Below are 19,115 nucleotides of genomic sequence, written 5' to 3'. Positions count from 1 at the left end.
GCCAGGTATCATGAGATTTTGAGTGAAAACCTCCTTCCATCAGCAAGGGCATTGAAGATGAAACGTGGCTGGGTCTTTCAGCATGACAATGATCCCAAACACACCGCCCGGGCAATGAAGGAGTGGCTTCGTAAGAAGCATTTCAAGGTCCTGGAGTGGCCTAGCCAGTCTCCAGATCTCAACCCCATAGAAAATCTTTGGAGGGAGTTGAAAGTCCGTGTTGCCCAGCGACAGCCCCAAAACATCACTGCTCTAGAGGAGATCTGCATGGAGGAATGGGCCAAAATACCAGCAACAGTGTGTGAAAACCTTGTGAAGACTTACAGAAAACGTTTGACCTGTGTCATTGCCAACAAAGGGTATATAACAAAGTATTGAGAAACTTTTGTTATTGACCAAATACTTATTTTCCACCATAATTTGCAAATAAATTCATTAAAAATCCTACAATGTGATTTTCTGGATTTTTTTTTTCTTATTTTGTCTGTCATAGTTGACGTGTACCTATGATGAAAATTACAGGCCTCTCTCATCTTTTTAAGTGGGAGAACTTGCACAATTGGTGGCTGACTAAATACTTTTTTTCCTCACTGTATATGCTACAAGCCTGTGTTAGCCCACTGAGCTAAAGCCTAGACATTCGCTCTGGGAGCTAACGCAAGTCTTCAGGTCTCAGGCAAGGTTACTCATCACGCAAGCGTGGTTCTCTGAACTACAGTGCCATCGGAAAGTATTCATACCTCATGACTTATTTCACATTTTGTTGTGTTACAGCCTGAATTCAAAATGGATTACATTTCTCACCCATCTACACACAATACCCCATATAATGACAAAGTGAAAACAATGCTTTTAGACATTTTTGCTAATTTATTGAAAAATGAGTCGATACATCTTTGGCAGCAATTACAGCTGTGAGTCTTTCTGGGTAAGACTCTAAGAGCTTTGTACACCTGGATTGTACAATATTTGCACATTATGCTTTTTAAAATTCTTCAAGTTCTGTTAAGTTCTTGGTGATCATTGCTAGACAGCCATTTTCAAGTCTTGCCATAGATTTTCAAGCCGATTTAAGTCAAAACTGTAACTAGCCACTCAGGAACATTCAATGTCGTCTTCAGTGTATATTTGGCCTTGTGTTTTAGGTTATTTAGGTTATTTTCCTGCTGAAAGGTGAATTTGTCTCCCAGTGTCTGTTGGAAAGCATACTGAACCAGATTTTCCTCTAGGATTTTGCCTGTGCTTAGCTATATTCCGTTTCTTTTTATCCTAAAAAACTCCCTATTCCTTGCCGATTGACAAGCATACCCATAACAGGCTTCCTCCTTTTCAATCTGTCATTTAGGTTAGTATTGCGGAGTAACTACAATGTTATTGATCCATCCTCAGTTTTCTCCTATCACAGCCATTAAACTCTGTAACTGTTTTAAAATCACCATTGGCCTCATGGTGAAATCACTACGCGGTTTCTTCCTCTCCAGCAACTGAGTTAGGAAGGACGCCTGTATCTTTGTAGTGACTGGGTGTATTGATACACCATCCAAAGTGTAATTAATAACTTCACCATGCTCAAAGGGATTTCCAATGTCTTTTATTAAATTTTTTACCCATCTACCAATATGTGCCCTTCTTTGCGAGGCATTGGAAAACCTACCTGGTCTTTGTGGTTGAATCTGTTTGAAATTCACTGCTCGACTGAGGGACCTTACATATAATTGTATGTGTGGGGTACAGAGATTAGGTAGTCATTCAAAAATCATGTTAAACACTATTATTGCACACAGAGTTCATGCAATTTATTATGTGACTTGTTAAGCAAATGTTTACTTCTGAACTTATTTAGGCCTGCCATAACAAAGGGGTTGAATACTTATTGACTCAAGACATTTCAGCTTTTCATTTTTAACTAATTAGATGTTTTTTCTAAAAACATAATTACACTTTTACATTATGTTGGTATTGTGTGTAGGCCAGTGACACTAAATCTACATTTAATCAATTTTTAATTCAGGCTGTAACAACAAAATGTGGAAAAAGTCAAGGGGTGTGAATACTTTCTGAAGGCACTATACCTCTGCTACGTTAGTACAAAAACCTTGCTCAACCAATTTAATTAGCATGTTGTTTATAGACTTGCGATGACAAAATAACTAGGACCATAGCCCATAATTGAATCTAGATTCAGGTTCCTGCTCTTATTCTTTATGATCTAAAAGGCTAAACTGATCCTAGATCAGCACTCCTAGAGTTTTCCTCGGTCAGGTCACACAGTCCAGATAAACTAAACTAATTCCAATTTTCCGACTCACCCGTTTCCAGTCGTCAGGCGAGAGGTGTCTGATCTGGTCCTGTGGGATCAGCTCCTTCAACATCTTGGGAATGTTGGGAAACTGGGATTTGTCCTCCTCAAACTTCACCCTGTAGATCAGCGCTCCCAGCTGGAAAACCTCTTCCCGGGAACACTGGTGGTAACCACGGAGATACTTGGGAAGCTCCTGAAGAAAGAGCAGTGAGGAGGGTCAATACCCTCCTCAAACACACATGAGCGTACACACACACACAAGCGTACACGCACGAACATAAGCACACATGCAAACACACACGCACGCACGCACACACACACACCTGGTAGTAGTGAAAGATGTAGTCAGCCATGGAGTCTTTCCCTGGCATGGTATTGGTCCACAATTTTTTCATGAAGAACACCTGATAGGTCAGTGAAGGCACTACACCTGCAGACGGACGATACATAGAGATTCAGGACATACTTCTCATATTAATACATCAACATAGATGGCAAGTTCCCCAACCCAAACTTAACCTTCACCTAGCATTAACCACAACATGTTGACGGATCTATAACATGAAACACCATGTTTGATCAAATATTTATGTGCCCCAATCCTGAAGGCTACACTAGGTGCTGAAAGTTGGGTCATCAATAAATCCTTATGTATCTTTCTTTCTTTCTTACCAAACAAATGTTGGATGCCTACAGGAAAGTTGAAAAGAGACTTATTTAACCCTCAAACTACCGACTGGGGTCATTTTGGATTAAGGTGGTTTATTCAATTCTTTCAATTTTAAAGACTTTATAAAACTCATATTTTGATCAGAGTGAGAAAGATATGAGATTATATATGGTTGTTTCTCTGGAGCAAAATTTGAGAAGAGAAGTATGAGAAAATACGCAATATTCTTTCAGTGTTGAATAAAGCTAATCTTTGTCTTGGAGAATTAAAGGTGATAAAGAAGAGATCTCATCTTGGATTTTCCTTAACTATCGGTAACCTTTCTACTGAATCTAGGGCCCTCTACAGTCAACAAATGTCTTTACCGTCCTTTGCGGGTCTGGCTTTTTTGATCCAGTCGGTCAGATGCCTCACAAAGTCAAAGAAGAAATCCCCCTCAGGCACACTGATGACCTGGAAACAACCAGCAAAGGTCAAACACAAATATCAATACAGTTACAGTGCATTCGGAAAGTATTCAGACCCCTTGACTTTTTCCACATTTTGTTATGTTACAGCCTTATTCTAAAATGGATTAAATTGTTTTTTTCCCCTCATCAATCTACACACAATACCCCATAATGACAAAGCAAAAACCGATTTTTAGAAATAGTTGCAAATGTATTCAAAATAAAACACTGAAATATCACATTTACATAAGTATTCAGACCCTTTACTCTGTACTTTGTTGAAGCACCTTTGCCAGCGATTACAGCCTCGAATCTTCTTGGGTATGATGCTACAAGCTTGGCACACCTGTATTTGAGGAGTTTTTCCCATTCTTCTCTGCAGATCCTCTCAAGCTCTGTCAGGTTGGATGGGGAACGTCGCTGCACAGCTATTTTCAGGTCTCTCCAGAGATGTTCGATTGGGTTCAAGTCCGGGCTCTGGCTGGGCCACTCAAGGACATTCAGAGACTTGTCCCGAAGCCACTCCTGCGTTGTCTTGGCTGTGTGCTTAGGGTCGTTGTCCTGTTGGAAGGTGAACCTTTGCCCCAGGTCCTGAGTGCTCTGGAGCAGGTTTTCAACAAGGATCTCTCTGTACTTTGCTCCGTTCATCTTTCCCTCGATCCTGACTAGTCTCCCAGTTCCTGCCGCTGAAAAACATCCCCACAGCATGATGGTGCCAGGTTTCATCCAGAAGTGACGCTTGGCATTCAGGCCAAATAGTTAAATCTTGGTTTCATCAGACCAGAGAATCTTGTTTCTCATGGTCTTAGAGTCCTTTAGGTGCTTTTGGCAAACTCCAAGCGACCTGTCATGTGCCTTTTACTGAGGAGTGGCTTCCGTCTGGCCACTCTACCATAAAGGCCTGATTGGTGGAGTGCTGCAGAGATGGCTGTCCTTCTGGAAGGTTCTCCCATCTCCACAGAGGAACTCTGGAGCTCTGTCAGAGTGACCATCGGGTTCTTAGTCACCTCTCTGACCAAGGCCCTTCTCCCCCGATTGCTCAGTTTGGCCGGGCGGCGAGCTCTAGGAAGAGTCTTGGTGGTTCCAAACTTCTTCCATTTAAGAATGATGAAGGCCACTGTGTTCTTGGGGACCTTCAATGCTGCAGCAAGTTTTTTGGTACCCTTCCCCAGATCTGTGCCTCGACACAATTCTGTCTCGGAGCTCTACGGACAATTTATTCGACCTCGTGGCTTGGTTTTTGCTCTGACATGCACTGTCAACTGTGGGGCCTTACAATGGGGGAAAAAAGTATTTAGTCAGCCACCAATTGTGCAAGTTCTCCCACTTAAAAAGATGAGAGAGGCCTGTAATTTTCATCATAGGTACACGTCAACTATGACAGACAAATTGAGGAAAAAAAATCCAGAAAATCACATTGTAGGATTTGTAATGAATTTATTTGCAAATTATGGTGGAAAATAAGTATTTGGTCACCTACAAACAAGCAAGATTTCTGGCTCTCACAGACCTGTAACTTCTTCTTTAATAGGCTCCTCTGTCCTCCACTCGTTACCTGTATTAATGGCACCTGTTTGAACTTGTTATCAGTATAAAAGACACCTGTCCACAACCTCAAACAGTCACACTCCAAACTCCACTATGGCCAAGACCAAAGAGCTGTCAAAGGACACCAGAAACAAAATTGTAGACTTGCACCAGGCTGGGAAGACTGAATCTGCAATAGGTAAGCAGCTTGGTTTGAAGAAATCAACCGTGGGAGCAATTATTAGGAAATGGAAGACATACAAGACCACTGATAATCTCCCTCGATCTGGGGCTCCACGCAAGATCTCACCCCGTGGGGTCAAAATGATCACAAGAACGGTGAGCAAAAATCCCAGAACCACACGGGGGGACCTAGTGAATGACCTGCAGAGAGCTGGGACCAAAGTAACAAAGCCTACCATCAGTAACACACTACGCCGCCAGGGACTCAAATCCTGCAGTGTCCCCCTGCTTAAGCCAGTACATGTCCAGGCCCGTCTGAAGTTTTCTAGAGTGCATTTGGATGATCCAGAAGAGGATTGGGAGAATGTCATATGGTCAGATGAAACCAAAATAGAACTTTTTGGTAAAAACTCAACTCGTCGTGTTTGGAGGACAAAGAATGCATCAAAAGAACACCATACCTACTGTGAAGCATGGGGGTGGAAACATCATGCTTTGGGGCTGTTTTTCTGCAAAGGGACCAGGACGACTGATCCGTGTAAAGGAAAGAATGAATGGGGCCATGTATCGTGAGATTTTGAGTGAAAACCTACTTCCATCAGCAAGGGCATTGAAGATGAAACGTGGCTGGGTCTTTCAGCATGACAATGATCCCAAACACACCGCCCGGGCAACGAAGGAGTGGCTTCGTAAGAAGCATTTCAAGGTCCTGGAGTGGCCTAGCCAGTCTCCAGATCTCAACCCCATAGAAAATCTTTGGAGGGGGTTGAAAGTCTGTGTTGCCCAGCGACAGCCCCAAAACATCACTGCTCTAGAGGAGATCTGCATGGAGGAATGGGCCAAAATACCAGCAACAGTGTGTGAAAACCTTGTGAAGACTTACAGAAAACGTTTGACCTGTGTCATTGCCAACAAAGGGTATATAACAAAGTATTGAGAAACTTTTGTTATTGACCAAATACTTATTTTCCACCATAATTTGCAAATAAATTCATAAAAAATCCTACAATGTGATTCTCTGGATTTTTTTTCTCATTTTGTCTGTCATAGTTGACGTGTACCTATGATGAAAATTACAGGCCTCTCTCATCTTTTTAAGTGGGAGAACTTGCACAATTGGTGGCTGACTAAATACTTTTTTCCCCCACTGTATATAGACAGGTGTGTGCCTTTCCAAATCATGTCCAATCAATTGAATTTACCACAGGTGGACTCCAATCAAGTTGTAGAAACATCTCAAGGATGATCAATGGAAACAGGATGGACCTGAGCTCAATTTTGAGTCTCATACCAAAGGGTCTGAATACTTATGTAAGTGTGATATTTCAGTTTTATTTCTTTATACGTTTGCAAAGAATTTCTAAAAACCTGTTTTTACTTTGTCATTATGGGGTATTGTGTGTAGATTGATGCGGAAAAAAAACAATTTAATCGATTTTAGAATAAGGCTGTTACGTAGAAAAATTTTGAAAAAGTCAAGGGGTCTAAATACTTTCCGAATGCACTGTAATCTAGAATCAGTTGAATCATCCTCACATTCAGATTATATTCTGTGACAGTAGTGAAATCTTACTAAAAGAACATAAATTGGTGTAAATTCCTAGTGTAGGAGTTATAGAGGAGGAGGGATAGAGTAGAGAGGTATCTTTAAACTATTAAGATATGCATCTCACACTGCAATATATTATATATTATTTGGATAAATATTATTCAATTCAATTTTATTAAAATATATATATGAAGAGTTTAGTTCCAAAACGCTACATATTAATTGGATCTCCCTATTGCAGAACTTTCCTTCAATGCTGCAAAATGCTGTCCTGCAAAACTTTCCTGTAGTGTATGAGGTTTAAAAAGGCTTCTGAAGTTTGTAATTTCCACTTTGAAATGTCAGACTTCAGACATAATAATGTACATTTCCTGTTGCTGCAGGATTATTTTTCTGCTGTAGCAAATTGGCTGAAATTAAGATCGTACATCTGTATATCAACCAATTTTTAACATTTGTGTTTTTTTTATCAGAAATGATTGCTAATGGGTACCTCTATTTGTGTGTAAAATATGACTGTTCTCAAAGACATCATACAACCAGATACAATCGGATTACAACCAGGCATGGGCGGTGTGTTCAATAGGGCGATATGGGCGACGCACTGCCAAACGGGAAAAGGAAGGGATTTTTTTTCTAATCAATTATATCATGGCAACAGTAGTTCAGTGTTCACGTCTGATCTGCCAGCCACTAAATGTCCAATCAGGCTAAAGTCGTGCTTCAAATGTCCCCGCCCGTTTTGGGGCGATTTCAGTCAGGTTGAAAATCGCCCAGAAGTCTCTCATAGCCTCTAATGTAAAAATTTTTTTTTTCAAATTTCTGAGCTTTCAATACATTCTCTATGGGTGTCTGAGGGCTTGCACTTACGCGCTTTCGTCATACGTAACGTAACGTAACCATGAACGGCAGACAGCAACGCTTGGACAGCGACTGGTGTAACCGACATGCACCATCTTTCAGAAAAGATTAAGAAAAATGAGCTGTCAAAGACCCACATTGATAGCTGTTTGAGATTGTCTGCTTTGGTGAGAGTGAATATTGCCACTCAACTGGATGAGGGATACAGGCTAGCTGTCCGCCGCCACAACGATGAGGTTAGCAACAGCAGAGTCGTGAACACTGTCTACGAGAATCGAGACGACCTCATAGAATGTTTTGAAGCCATCCGGACGGGTTCATTGGGTTCATTTGACCAGCCCACCGTACCAGAAGCTACAGAATAAGGACATCGATGCTGTCTTTATCAAACGTGCCCTCGACAGCTTCGCAAGCAGTGTGCAGGCCATAAGGTAAGATAAAGATTAAACAATATCATTCGATCTTTCTCAAAGCAGAGCTTTATTTGAAAATGTATGCATGAAAGGAGACTGCATTTGTGTTTGAAATTACATTATTGTCATTATATATGGCCAGTGGTGTAATCTATCTTATTTTATATACTATGTGTACTGTACAGTGGTGCTCATAAGTGTATGAACACATTCTAAAGCTGACTAAAAAGAGGAATAAAAAAATCTGTTCATGTTCATTTTTACAAATCTATACAATTGGCCAGAATATGGTTGTTCATATTTACAAATCTATACAATTGGCCAGAATATGGTTGTTCATTTTTACAAAGCCATACATATTGTTTATGCAGTGTTGAGGAATGTGAAAGAACACCCTTGATTATTTTTACTGTGATAACTTATTTTGCTTTTGTAAGCCAACACTTTTGAGATCAGTCAATAAATGCTTCTGGTATTGACTTATATGCTGCCCCTGTCTTCATGTTGTTGCTGGACATATCTTTTTAAAAATGTGTGTAGGTCACCTAAATCATCAGAAAAATTGCCCCTCCTGAGAATTTTTTCAGGAGCCGCCACTGCAACCAGGTGAAGTATTTTTTCATGAAGTCATAAAAAAGTCAGGGAAATAGGTCATATTTTGGTTGTTATCTGGTCATATAAGCAGATTACAACCAGTTAAATACGTCATGTTTAAAATACATCCTTTTACAACCAGTATACAACCTGACCATGACGTCACAAAGCACGTCCTAATGACCTGATTGCAACCATATCCTAGTAGTGTACCTTGTCAGTGATCTTGACAAACAGGCTGAAGCCCTCTGAGGACTTGAGGAGTAGTCTGCCTGAGATGTTCAGACAGAAATCTTTGGCCTTGGTACTCGACTCCACCTCGAAAGCCTGTGGGGGAAAAAAATTCACATTTACACAATTTGCTATAAAAATGACCACACAAAATGTTCCAGGTTTCAATAAGTCAGCGTGTGTGCTGTTTTTGTCCCTGTGACCCAGCAAACACACAACGTTGTCTCAACGTTGACTCCACATTTTGGGCCTCAACGTGCCATTGCTACTTTGTAATGACCTCTCACCTCGTCTGTGTCATCGGGGAAGTACACTTTGTGAAAGATCTGCGTGGTCTTGTGCTGGATGGCCTCCACCTCCACCAGGTGAGGCGGGTACTTCCTGGATCCATTACTGTATTGGTGAGGAGAGAGCATTATGGGTACAGAACATTATGGGTACTGTAGTACATCATGCTACAATTACTGTTGGACTGTTAGTTCACTCAGGGGAAGACAAGAGATAGACAAAGGATGGAATATGAGTAAGGCGGCATGGATCTTGAGTGGATCTCTAGTTAGGAGCCGAATCCACACACGTAACTCAAATGTTTGCCTAAATCTGGCATGGATCTCAAATGAGGATTCGGCCCTATTGCCTAAATATGTCAGCATTTTTCTTCTCTGTTTACATGGCTGAGAAACTCTAAGAAATTGTAAAAATACTTTTGCCCAAATGGTTAAACCCGTAATGTGTGTAATGTTGGAACACAAAGTAAATACACTGTACAAGTGGGTTATCCTACCGTAATGCCTTCTGGAGTCTCTGCATGCAATCAGGGGCGAGGGGGTGATGCTTCTTAGCCTGGAGGAACTTCTGGATGTGGGGTAGCAGAATGTTACTGGGGGGGAACAGACCTGTACACAGCCACAGCAGTTCCCAGCCCTTCTCCTCGCTGTACCTACACACACACACACACACACACACACACACACACACGTACATATGCGCAAAGGCACGCAGGCAGGCACACACAATCGCAAACACACAGCACAACATGGTCAATCCCCATATGACCACAACTTCCCTGAGAGAGTATGTGTATGTCAACTGCAGTCTCAGACATACTTGATGTGGTTCTCAGTGAGCTGTTTGAGGATCTGACAGTAGATCTCGTCTTTGAGTGGCTCTGCCTTCAGCGCTCCCTCAAAGATCTGGTCGGTCAGCTCGTTGACCAAACGCGCTCGCTTGGACGGGTAGTCACCCATATACTTCAACAAGGGTGCACGGGAGCGGTCAAGGACCATGACCAGACCACAAGACTACGCATGCTAAACACAGACATAATACTATGATGCAGTACTACATAATATACATTATACTAGATATGACATGTTGAAGTTTGCATCACATTTAAAGGGATAGTTTACCCAAATTACAGAAATTACACAATTGATCCTTACCAGTAAGCAGTCTATGGGCAAAGTAAGACAGCAATCCATGCTTTGGTTTAGTTTACCTGGCCACTGTCTCCAAATGCTAACTGTTTAGCATTTTTGTCCAAAAATCTATGCAAGTTAATATCCCTGATTTTAGCAGATTTCGCATTTCATTTTTAAATCATCCTACAGTGTTCAAAATAAAGTTGCTTTAAGATGATTTGGACATGAAGCGTGAAAAGGCAATTTATACACAATGGCTTCAGGGCAGTAAGGATATCGATGAAGGCCAGTTGGGCCTCCTGGGAGAGCTCCTCATGGGCCAGCACCTTCTTCAGTAGGGGCTGTTTGAGGGGCTCCCTGGTGCAGCACCACAGACGCTCCTTCCCGCGGCCCTTAGTGATCATTACCCTGCTCAGAGTGCTCTTAGGAGGGGGTCTGGATGGGGGAGGGGGTGGGGGGTGGAGAGGAAGAAGGGAGTGGGGAAAGATGGATGAAGGGAACAGAGAGGGATGAGTGGAGCAGAGTGTGTGTGTGTATGTGTGCGTGTGTGAGTGAGTGAGAGTGTGTTTGTGTGTGTGTGGCTACCTGAAGTAATCGTAGGAGAACTCCTCTAGGGTGTAGGGCTTGACCTTGTCCTCACTCTCAGTCAGGGCCAGCTGGGACAGGTTGATGGACTCTCTTCTCTGGTCTGGAGTCATAGTCACCAGAGCCTAGCAGAGAGAGAGAGGGGGGTGGGGGGGGGGTGGGAGATGGAGGGAGGGAGAAGAGAGATGTAGAGGGAAGGAAGCAGGAGAATGAGAGAGAGGGAGGGAGGGAAGGGAGAAAAAGAGAGAGAGTGAGATGGAGAGAAAAGGTAGGGGAGATGGAGAGGGAAGGGAGTAGAGAGGATGAAAGAGACAAGTTGAGAGAAGGGAGAAAGAAAAAAAGACATACAGACACAAAAAAGAACTTCAGTAAACTACAGAATGAGAGCTGTAAAGACAGTATGGAGCATGAATGCCTGACGACATCATCACCACAACGTCATATTGTGGTATAAATTCTGCAAGATTCCATAGATTTCCAAAATTACCCATTAATGAGCATCATTCCTAAAAGTTCCTGGAACTTTGGAAATGTACAAGGAATTTTGCAACCCTATGAGGTCACTCACCACGATGTCATACTGCGGCCGGGTGACGGTGGGCAGGACGTAGACGCAGTCGGCCGGGAAGTCCCCCTGTTGCTTGGTCCTGTCGTTTACCCCGTGGGCCCAACCCGAAGTCATGACCTGCTCACCGCAGTGCTCGTCCAATAGGATCAGGTCGCCCTTGGAAAAACTGAGGAAGGTGGAGTCCTCGCCACCCGCTACAGGAACAACATTCAATTAAATGGAAATTCCATTCAAATAACCTTATTGTCTCCTGTGAGGGAACGTCATGTGTGGTGGTTGGTAAATACAACGTAAGGAGTTATCGTGTGTGCGGGAGTTATAAGAGTTATATTTGATCTACAATTTGAATATTGAAACAATGTTGCAAAAGTCAGAGAGACAGACAGCAAGGTTTATACAAATCTCCGCTGTTGAAAACTAAATGTTAGTCTAAAAGAAATGTGAGATAATGTCTAGATGCTTTTTATAGTGGAGATCAAGTTTATAAATTGCCTAGCTGGGCTGATGAGACAGTGGATTGCGCAGTCAGATGGACCAGAGCAACGTCATAGATTTAGCCAGTGGTAACTTGTGGAATAGACACCGGCTGGAATGCGGTTTTAACCAATCAGCATTCAGGATTAGACCCACCCGTTGTATAAATGGTCAATAAGACAATAACAAAGTTAAAAGCAGTCCATTAAATGATAAAACATAGCAGGTTAGGGCCTCCTGAGTGGCGCAGTGGTCTAAGGCACTGCATCGCAGTGCTAGAGGTGTCACTACAGACCCGGGTTCGATCCCGGGCTGTATCACAACCGGCCGTGATCAGGAGTCCCATAGGGCGGTGCACAATTGGCCCAGCGTTTTCCGGTTTAGGGGAGGGTTTGGCCGGGGGGGGGGGCTTTACTTGGCTCATCGCGCTCTAGCGACTCCTTGTGGCAGGCCGGGCGCCTGCAGGCTGACCTCGGTCGTCAGGTGAACAGTGTTTCCTCCGACACATTGGTGCGGCTGGCTTCCGAGTTAAGCGGGCGGTTGTTAGGAAGCGCAGTTTGGGGGGTCATGTTTCGGAGGACGCATGACTCGACCTTCGCCTCCCGAGCCCGTTGGGGAGTTGCAGCGATGAGACTTTGGGGAGAAAAAGTAATAATAAAATAATAATTAAATATATATATATATAGAGAAAAACATAGCAGGTTAGAGCAGATTCTACCCTAAAACATCAACACAATTAATATACCGTCTTTCACTGCTGTGGTTTAGAAGATAAGGTATGAAAACATGAAATGGAGCCATTCCTTCTTTGAAAAAGAGACATGCATTATAAAAAATAACACAGAGTTGCTTCTCATATTGTAATCTGTACAAGAAAACACCTACAAGATCACAGTCATTTACCATACTTTTCCTTGTTGGCTTTGGAAGACATGACCTGTTCTTAATTGAAAAGTGTTGACCAATGTGCATTGCCCCGTTTAATAAACCTAATAAGATAAAGTAAATAAGAGCTAGTAGGTTACTTACCGGGGTTGGGGCAGTCCAGTAGCGCCACCACAAACTTTGACCTCTTCCTGAGGCCCTCCAGGAAAGTCACGACCAGGTCGCGTATGTCCTCGGCATTATTGGAGGTGAACGTGTACTCGTCTCCTTTGATGGTGGCCAGCGAGAAGCTCTGGCCCTGGAGCTTACCACCTCTGTCAAGGGAAATTATTCTTACAATATCAAAACAATGTTACAATTAAAATATTATTTTATTTATATTTGATATCTTATTTGGGTCTATACATGTGAATATATACAGTCGTATGAAAAAGTTTGGGCACCCCTGACAATTTCCAGGATTTCCATTTATAAATAATTGGGTGTTTGAATCAGCAATTTAATTTTGATCTATCAAATAACTGATGGACACAGTAATATTTCAGTAGTGAAATGAGGTTTATTGGATTAACAGAAAATGTGCAATATGCATCAAAACGAAATTAGACAGGTGCATAAATTTGGGCACCCCAACAGAAAAATCACATCAATATTTAGTAGAGCCTCCATTTGCTAAAATAACATCCTCTAGACGCTTCCTATAGCCTCTGATGAGTGTCTGGATTCTGGATGAAGGTATTTTGGACCATTCCTCCTTACAAAACATCTCCACTTCAGTTAGGTTTGATGGTTGCCGAGCATGGACAGCCCGCTTCAAATCATCCCACAGATTCTCAATGATATTCAGGTCTGGGGACTGGGATGGCCATTCCAGAACATTGTACTTGTTCCTCTGCATAAATGCCCGGGTAGATTTTGAGCAGTGTTTTGGGTCGTTGTCTTGTTCAAATATTCAGCCCCGGCGTAACTTCAACTTTGTGACTGATTCTTCAACATTATTCCAAAGAATCTGCTGATATTGAGTGGAATCCATGCGACCCTCAACTTTAACAAGATTCCCAGTACTGGCACTGCCCACACAGCCCCACAGAATGATGGAACCCCCACCAAATTTTACTGTGGGTAGCAAGTGTTTTTCTTGGAACGCTGTGTTCTTTTGCCGCCATGCATAACGGCCCTTGTTATGACCAAATAACTAAATCTTTGTTTCATCAGTCCACAGCACCTTATTCCAAAATGAAGCTGGCTTGTCCAAATGTGCGTTTGCATACCTCAAGCGACTCCGTTTGTGGTATGTGTGCAGAGAAGGCTTCTTCCGCATCACTCTACCGTACAGCTTCTCCTTGTGCAAGGTGCGCTGAATTGTTGAACGATGCACAGTGACACCATCTGCAGCAAGATGATGTTGTAGGTCTTTGGAGGTGGTCTGTTTTTGACCGTTCTCACCATCCTTCGCCTTTACCTCTCCGATATTTTACTTGGCCTGCCACTTCTGGCCTTAACAAGAACTGTGCCTGTGGTCTTCCATTTCCTCACTATGTTCCTCACAGTGGACACTGACAGCTTACATCTCTGCAATAGCTTTTTGTAGCCTTCCCCTAAACCATAATGTTGAACAATCTTTGTTTTCAGGTCATTTGAGAGTTGTTTTGAGGCCCCCATGTTGCCACTCTTCAGAGGAGAGTCAAAGAGAACAACAACTTGCAATTGGCCACCTTAAATAACTTTTCTCATGATTGGATGCACTTGTCTATGAAGTTCAAGGCTTAATGAGCTCACCAAACCAATTGTGTGTTCCAATTAATCAGTGCTAAGTAGTTACAGGTATTCAAATCAACAGAATGACAAGGGTGCCCAAATTTTTGCATAGCCTATTTTCCACATCTGATTTAATTTCATACAACTTAATATTGCTACACTAAAAATCTTTGTCTGGACAATACCCCAGTACTCAGCTTTTATTAGAAAATGAATGGCATGCCACTGTGATCATTTTCTGTGATGACAGAGTAAATTATTATGCAGCCTCAGAGGGGTGCCCAAACTTTTTCATACGACTGTATATATATATATTTGTAATCTTTACATATTATAATTTGTTGTATAAAATCACATGTTTATTCTAATTCAGTTGCTGTGTACAACTGTGGAAAAACTATACAAAGTATTGAATTATACTTTTTAAAATAATTACAATGATATCATTATAATTACATGATATCAATGAATAGTAGTAACAACCAAATGAATGAAAACATATCTAATTATCATTGACAAATAATGACTACAGTCCATTGGGAGAGAGGAATCGTAGCAGCAATACCTGCTGCTGGACACATTAGTGATCTCTGGGAAAGAGAGTTCCAAAAGGACCTGCTCCTGCTCATCCACAAAGTAGACCCCGGTCCAGTTCACCGCCACAATTACGTCATTCTTAGGCAGGCTGGGCCCTGACGGGTTACAAAATGACTTAGATGTCATTTCAACCTACATTTAGCCATGATATTATGGATACGATACAGGTCTTTCTCAGAAATATCATTAGTGTTACATCCATTGTAGTACATTGCCCTGAACTCCCATAAATATCAACAGTAGACTTACCTGAAAATTTGAAGGCCTCGTAGAAGCGTGAGAAGAGTAAAGGCCACTTGAAACGAGCAAAGTCAACCACGTCTTCCTTCACCCTCTGAGGGTCCAACCTCTTCTGGGTGTAGACTCCCTGAGGGAGTGGAGAGGTTAGAGACTATTTGAGAACTGTGTGTGTGAGGGTGTGTACTGTTCATAGGACAATATAGTCAAGTTGTAGTGGTTAAAAACAAACGTGGGTAAACGTTGAACGGGTGGCGATTAACATAAAAGCTAATTCAGAAACGATAATTTGGCTCAGTAGATGCTTAAATGCTATTCACTAAAGAAAAAGCTGTGGAAACAGCGTTCGTTTGTGCTATTCACTAAAGAAAAAGCTGTGGAAACAGCATTCGTGTGTTTACCCTCCACTACATCCCTGAATATAGCGATAAATAGTTAATAGGACAAAGAGCACGAGAGAGGCACTGAAACAGATTTTGGGTCCGAAAGTGAATGGCGCTGAAACTGATCCTTGGATGACACCTACCTTTTTGTGGGTGGCGACAACTAGCTGGGCCCACTTGTCATTGGTCTTGGTGGAGCTGATTTCGCGGTCAGGGATGTAGGAGGGGATGAGGTTGAGGAGGCGCTCCTGGAGAATCTCCGAGCCATAGTCTATGTAGTACTGCTGAGACGCCAGCTCCGCCAGATCCTCATCCTGAGCGAGAGAGAGGGGTGGGAGAGAGGGAAATTGAGAGAAGGAGAGTGGGTAGATGGAGTGAGAGAGAAGGGGAAGGAGCTTTAACACTTTCATATTTTACAAAAAACAGGCATGAATGTACTTTCACATATACTGTACATCAGCATGAAATTAATATCACATAAAAACGCCATCTCATATCATTCATCAACCTAGCACAGAGAGAGGATGAGTGGAAAATACACAAAGAGACTAAGTTCTGAAGTTCCCTACATCTGCCCCACCGCTAACCTCCCTCCTCATACAGGCCTTCATCCCTCTTTCCTCATGCCCCACTAACCCTCTCGCAGCGGTACTCGCCGAACTTGACCCCGCGGACTGTCTGTTGGTAGATGAGGTTGGTGGCCACGCTGTCTTCGCCAGGATTGTGCCAAGGAGTGAAGATCTCCTTCCTGAAGAACAGGCGCCAGGGGGCATTCCTCTCCTGGGCACCCTGCTCCTTGGCGTACTGCTCGCACTGCGACACGGCGTCCATCACATGGTCACTGCCGCTGCCCAGTGAGGATACCTGGGGGATGGATGGACAAGTTTGTGAGACCGTGTGTATACAGTGGGGAGAACAAGTATTTGATACACTGCCGATTTTTCAGGTTTTCCTACTTACAAAGCATGTAGTGGTCTGTAATTTTTATCATAGGTACACTTCAACTGTGAGAGACGGAATCTAAAACAAAAATCCAGAAAATCACATTGTATGATTTTTAAGTAATTAATTTGCATTTTATTGCATGACATAAGTATTTGATCACCTACCAACCAGTAAGAATTCCAGCTCTCACAGACCTGTTAGTTTATCTTTAAGAAGCCCTCCTGTTCTCCACTCATTACCTGTATTAACTGCACCTGTTTGAACTCGTTACCTGTATAAAAGACACCTGTCCACACACTCAATCAAACAGACTCCAACCTCTCCACAATGGCCAAGACCAGAGAGCTGTGTAAGGACATCAGGGATAAAATTGTAGACCTGCACAAGGCTGGGATGGGCTACAGGACAATAGGCAAGCAGCTTGGTGAGAAGGCAACAACTGTTGGCGCAATTATTAGAAAATTGAAGAAGTTCAAGAAGACGGTCAATCACCCTCGGTCTGGGGCTCCATGCAAGATCTCACCTCGTGGGGCATCAATGATCATGAGGAAGGTGAGGGATCAGTCCAGAACTACACGGCAGGACCTGGTCAATGACCTGAAGAGAGCTGGGACCACAGTCTCAAAGAAAAGCATTAGTAACACACTACGCCGTCATGGATTAAAATCCTGCAGCGCACGCAAGGTCCCCCTGCTCAAGCCAGCGCATGTCCAGGCCCGTCTGAAGTTTGCCAATGACCATCTGGATGATCCAGAGGAGGAATGGGAGAAGGTCATGTGGTCTGATGTGACAAAAATAGAGCTTTTTGGTCTAAACTCCACTCGCCGTGTTTGGAGGAAGAAGAAGGATGAGTACAACCCCAAGAACACCATCCCAACCGTGAAGCATGGAGGTGGAAACATCATTCTTTGGGGATGCTTTTCTGCAAAGGGGACAGGACGACTGCACTGTATTGAGGGGAGGATGGATGGGGCCATGTATCGCAAGATCTTGGCCAACAACCTCCTTCCCTCAGTAAGAGCATTGAAGATGGGTCGTGGCTGGGTCTTCCAGCATGACAACGACCCGAAACACACAGCCAGGGCAACTAAGGAGTTGCTCCGTAAGAAGCATCTCAAGGTCCTGGAGTGGCCTAGCCAGCCTCCAGACCTGAACCCAATAGAAAATCTTTGGAGGAAGCTGAAAGTCCGTATTGCCCAGCGACAGCCCGTCTGTATGGAGGAGTGGGCCAAAATCCCTGCTGCAGTGTGTGCAAACCTGGTCAAGACCTACAGGAAACGTATGATCTCTGTAATTGCAAACAAAGGTTTCTGTACCAAATATTAAGTTCTGCTTTTCTGATGTATCAAATACTTATGTCATGCAATAAAATGCAAATGAATTACTTAAAAATCGTTTTAGATTTTCGTTTTAGATTCCGTCTCTCACAGTTGAAGTGTACCTATGATAAAAATTACAGACCTCTACATGCTTTGTAAGTAGGAAAACCTGCAAAATCGGCAGTGTATCAAATACTTGTTCTCCCCACTGTATGTGTGAATGAGTGAGAGTGAGTGAGTGAGTGAGTGAGTGCGTGGCTGCATGCATACATGTGTGTGAGGTCCACTCTAGTACCTTGTCAAACAGGGCGATGTAGAGGGAGAAACCGAAGCGGTCTTGGAGGCTGATCTTGTCTGCCAGGGCATTACACAGCTCGCTGGCCGTGGTGGCTGAGTCGGTCAGCAGGGTCTTAGTGGTACCATCCATGAAGGTCACCGGCAACATGATGGGCTTCTTCGACTTAGTGGCCTGAGAGGATTAAAAAACAACTCCAGGCTACAGTTGAACGTCTAATATAGAAGATACCAGATAGAAAAGTACGTAGAAATTACCTATACTGTTTATCTGGTAATAACTGCACTTTTTCTGGCATGCAAATTGATTTTGATGAACTGTCTTCAGGTCTCAGGTTACTCATCATTATAGCAGTCGAAGCAGAGTATGGCAGTAGAGGAATAATGGCAGACCCGCGAGTACGAAGAAGATGCCTCTAGAGGCCTAGACACTGATTTAAGGTCAGTTTTGCCCTTAATAATCAGGTTTAGAACTGCACCCATGGTTCAATGATCCTAGATCTGTGCGTACCTGCAGCTCGAGCCAAGATGGCGGCTGGGTCCTGGTGCGATTCACAAAGGTCCTCCTCAACCTCTCCTCGCAGTATGGAGCGTAGCCCGGCGGACCACTGATCATGAACGTACGCAAATACTGAAGGAAAGAGAGGAAGGGTGGATGGGGGAGAGAGAAAGAGAGGAGAGAGAGAGAGTGTCAGGGGGTAAAGTTAACATCAATGAGACATTCTGGGGCACATTCAGTAGATCCACTTCAAATTCAACAGAACTAGGCCTAGACAGTTTTGAGTGGTGGGTATATGTGTGTGTGTGTTCGCGTGTGTGTGTATGTTTGTGTGTACGTGTGCGTGTTCGCACACGTGTGTATGAACACGT

General features: G+C 43.1%; 1 protein-coding gene across 1 annotated transcript in view; it reads right to left on the bottom strand.

Moving 5' to 3' along the window:
- Positions 1-19,115, bottom strand: part of myo7ab (myosin VIIAb) — a gene marked incomplete at its 3' end in the record, with an annotated part of 64,703 nt that overhangs the window by 3,120 nt on the left and 42,468 nt on the right. The window contains exons 27-43 of the mRNA XM_084178848.1: positions 18,757-18,876; positions 18,247-18,420; positions 16,324-16,551; positions 15,831-16,001; positions 15,317-15,434; positions 15,036-15,162; positions 12,857-13,026; positions 11,354-11,547; positions 10,786-10,910; positions 10,451-10,635; positions 9,887-10,040; positions 9,564-9,719; positions 9,067-9,172; positions 8,762-8,875; positions 3,338-3,425; positions 2,626-2,732; positions 2,310-2,495 (exon numbers count right to left, since the gene is read on the bottom strand). Coding sequence (XP_084034974.1) covers positions 2,310-2,495; positions 2,626-2,732; positions 3,338-3,425; positions 8,762-8,875; positions 9,067-9,172; positions 9,564-9,719; positions 9,887-10,040; positions 10,451-10,635; positions 10,786-10,910; positions 11,354-11,547; positions 12,857-13,026; positions 15,036-15,162; positions 15,317-15,434; positions 15,831-16,001; positions 16,324-16,551; positions 18,247-18,420; positions 18,757-18,876 — 2,523 coding nt within the window. The remainder of the gene's footprint in view (positions 1-2,309; positions 2,496-2,625; positions 2,733-3,337; positions 3,426-8,761; positions 8,876-9,066; positions 9,173-9,563; positions 9,720-9,886; positions 10,041-10,450; positions 10,636-10,785; positions 10,911-11,353; positions 11,548-12,856; positions 13,027-15,035; positions 15,163-15,316; positions 15,435-15,830; positions 16,002-16,323; positions 16,552-18,246; positions 18,421-18,756; positions 18,877-19,115) is intronic.

This window comes from Coregonus lavaretus (genome assembly GCF_964263955.1).
Source record: "Coregonus lavaretus genome assembly, chromosome: 15".
NCBI lineage: Eukaryota > Metazoa > Chordata > Actinopteri > Salmoniformes > Salmonidae > Coregonus > Coregonus lavaretus.
This window is presented reverse-complemented; position numbering and strand designations above follow the sequence as displayed.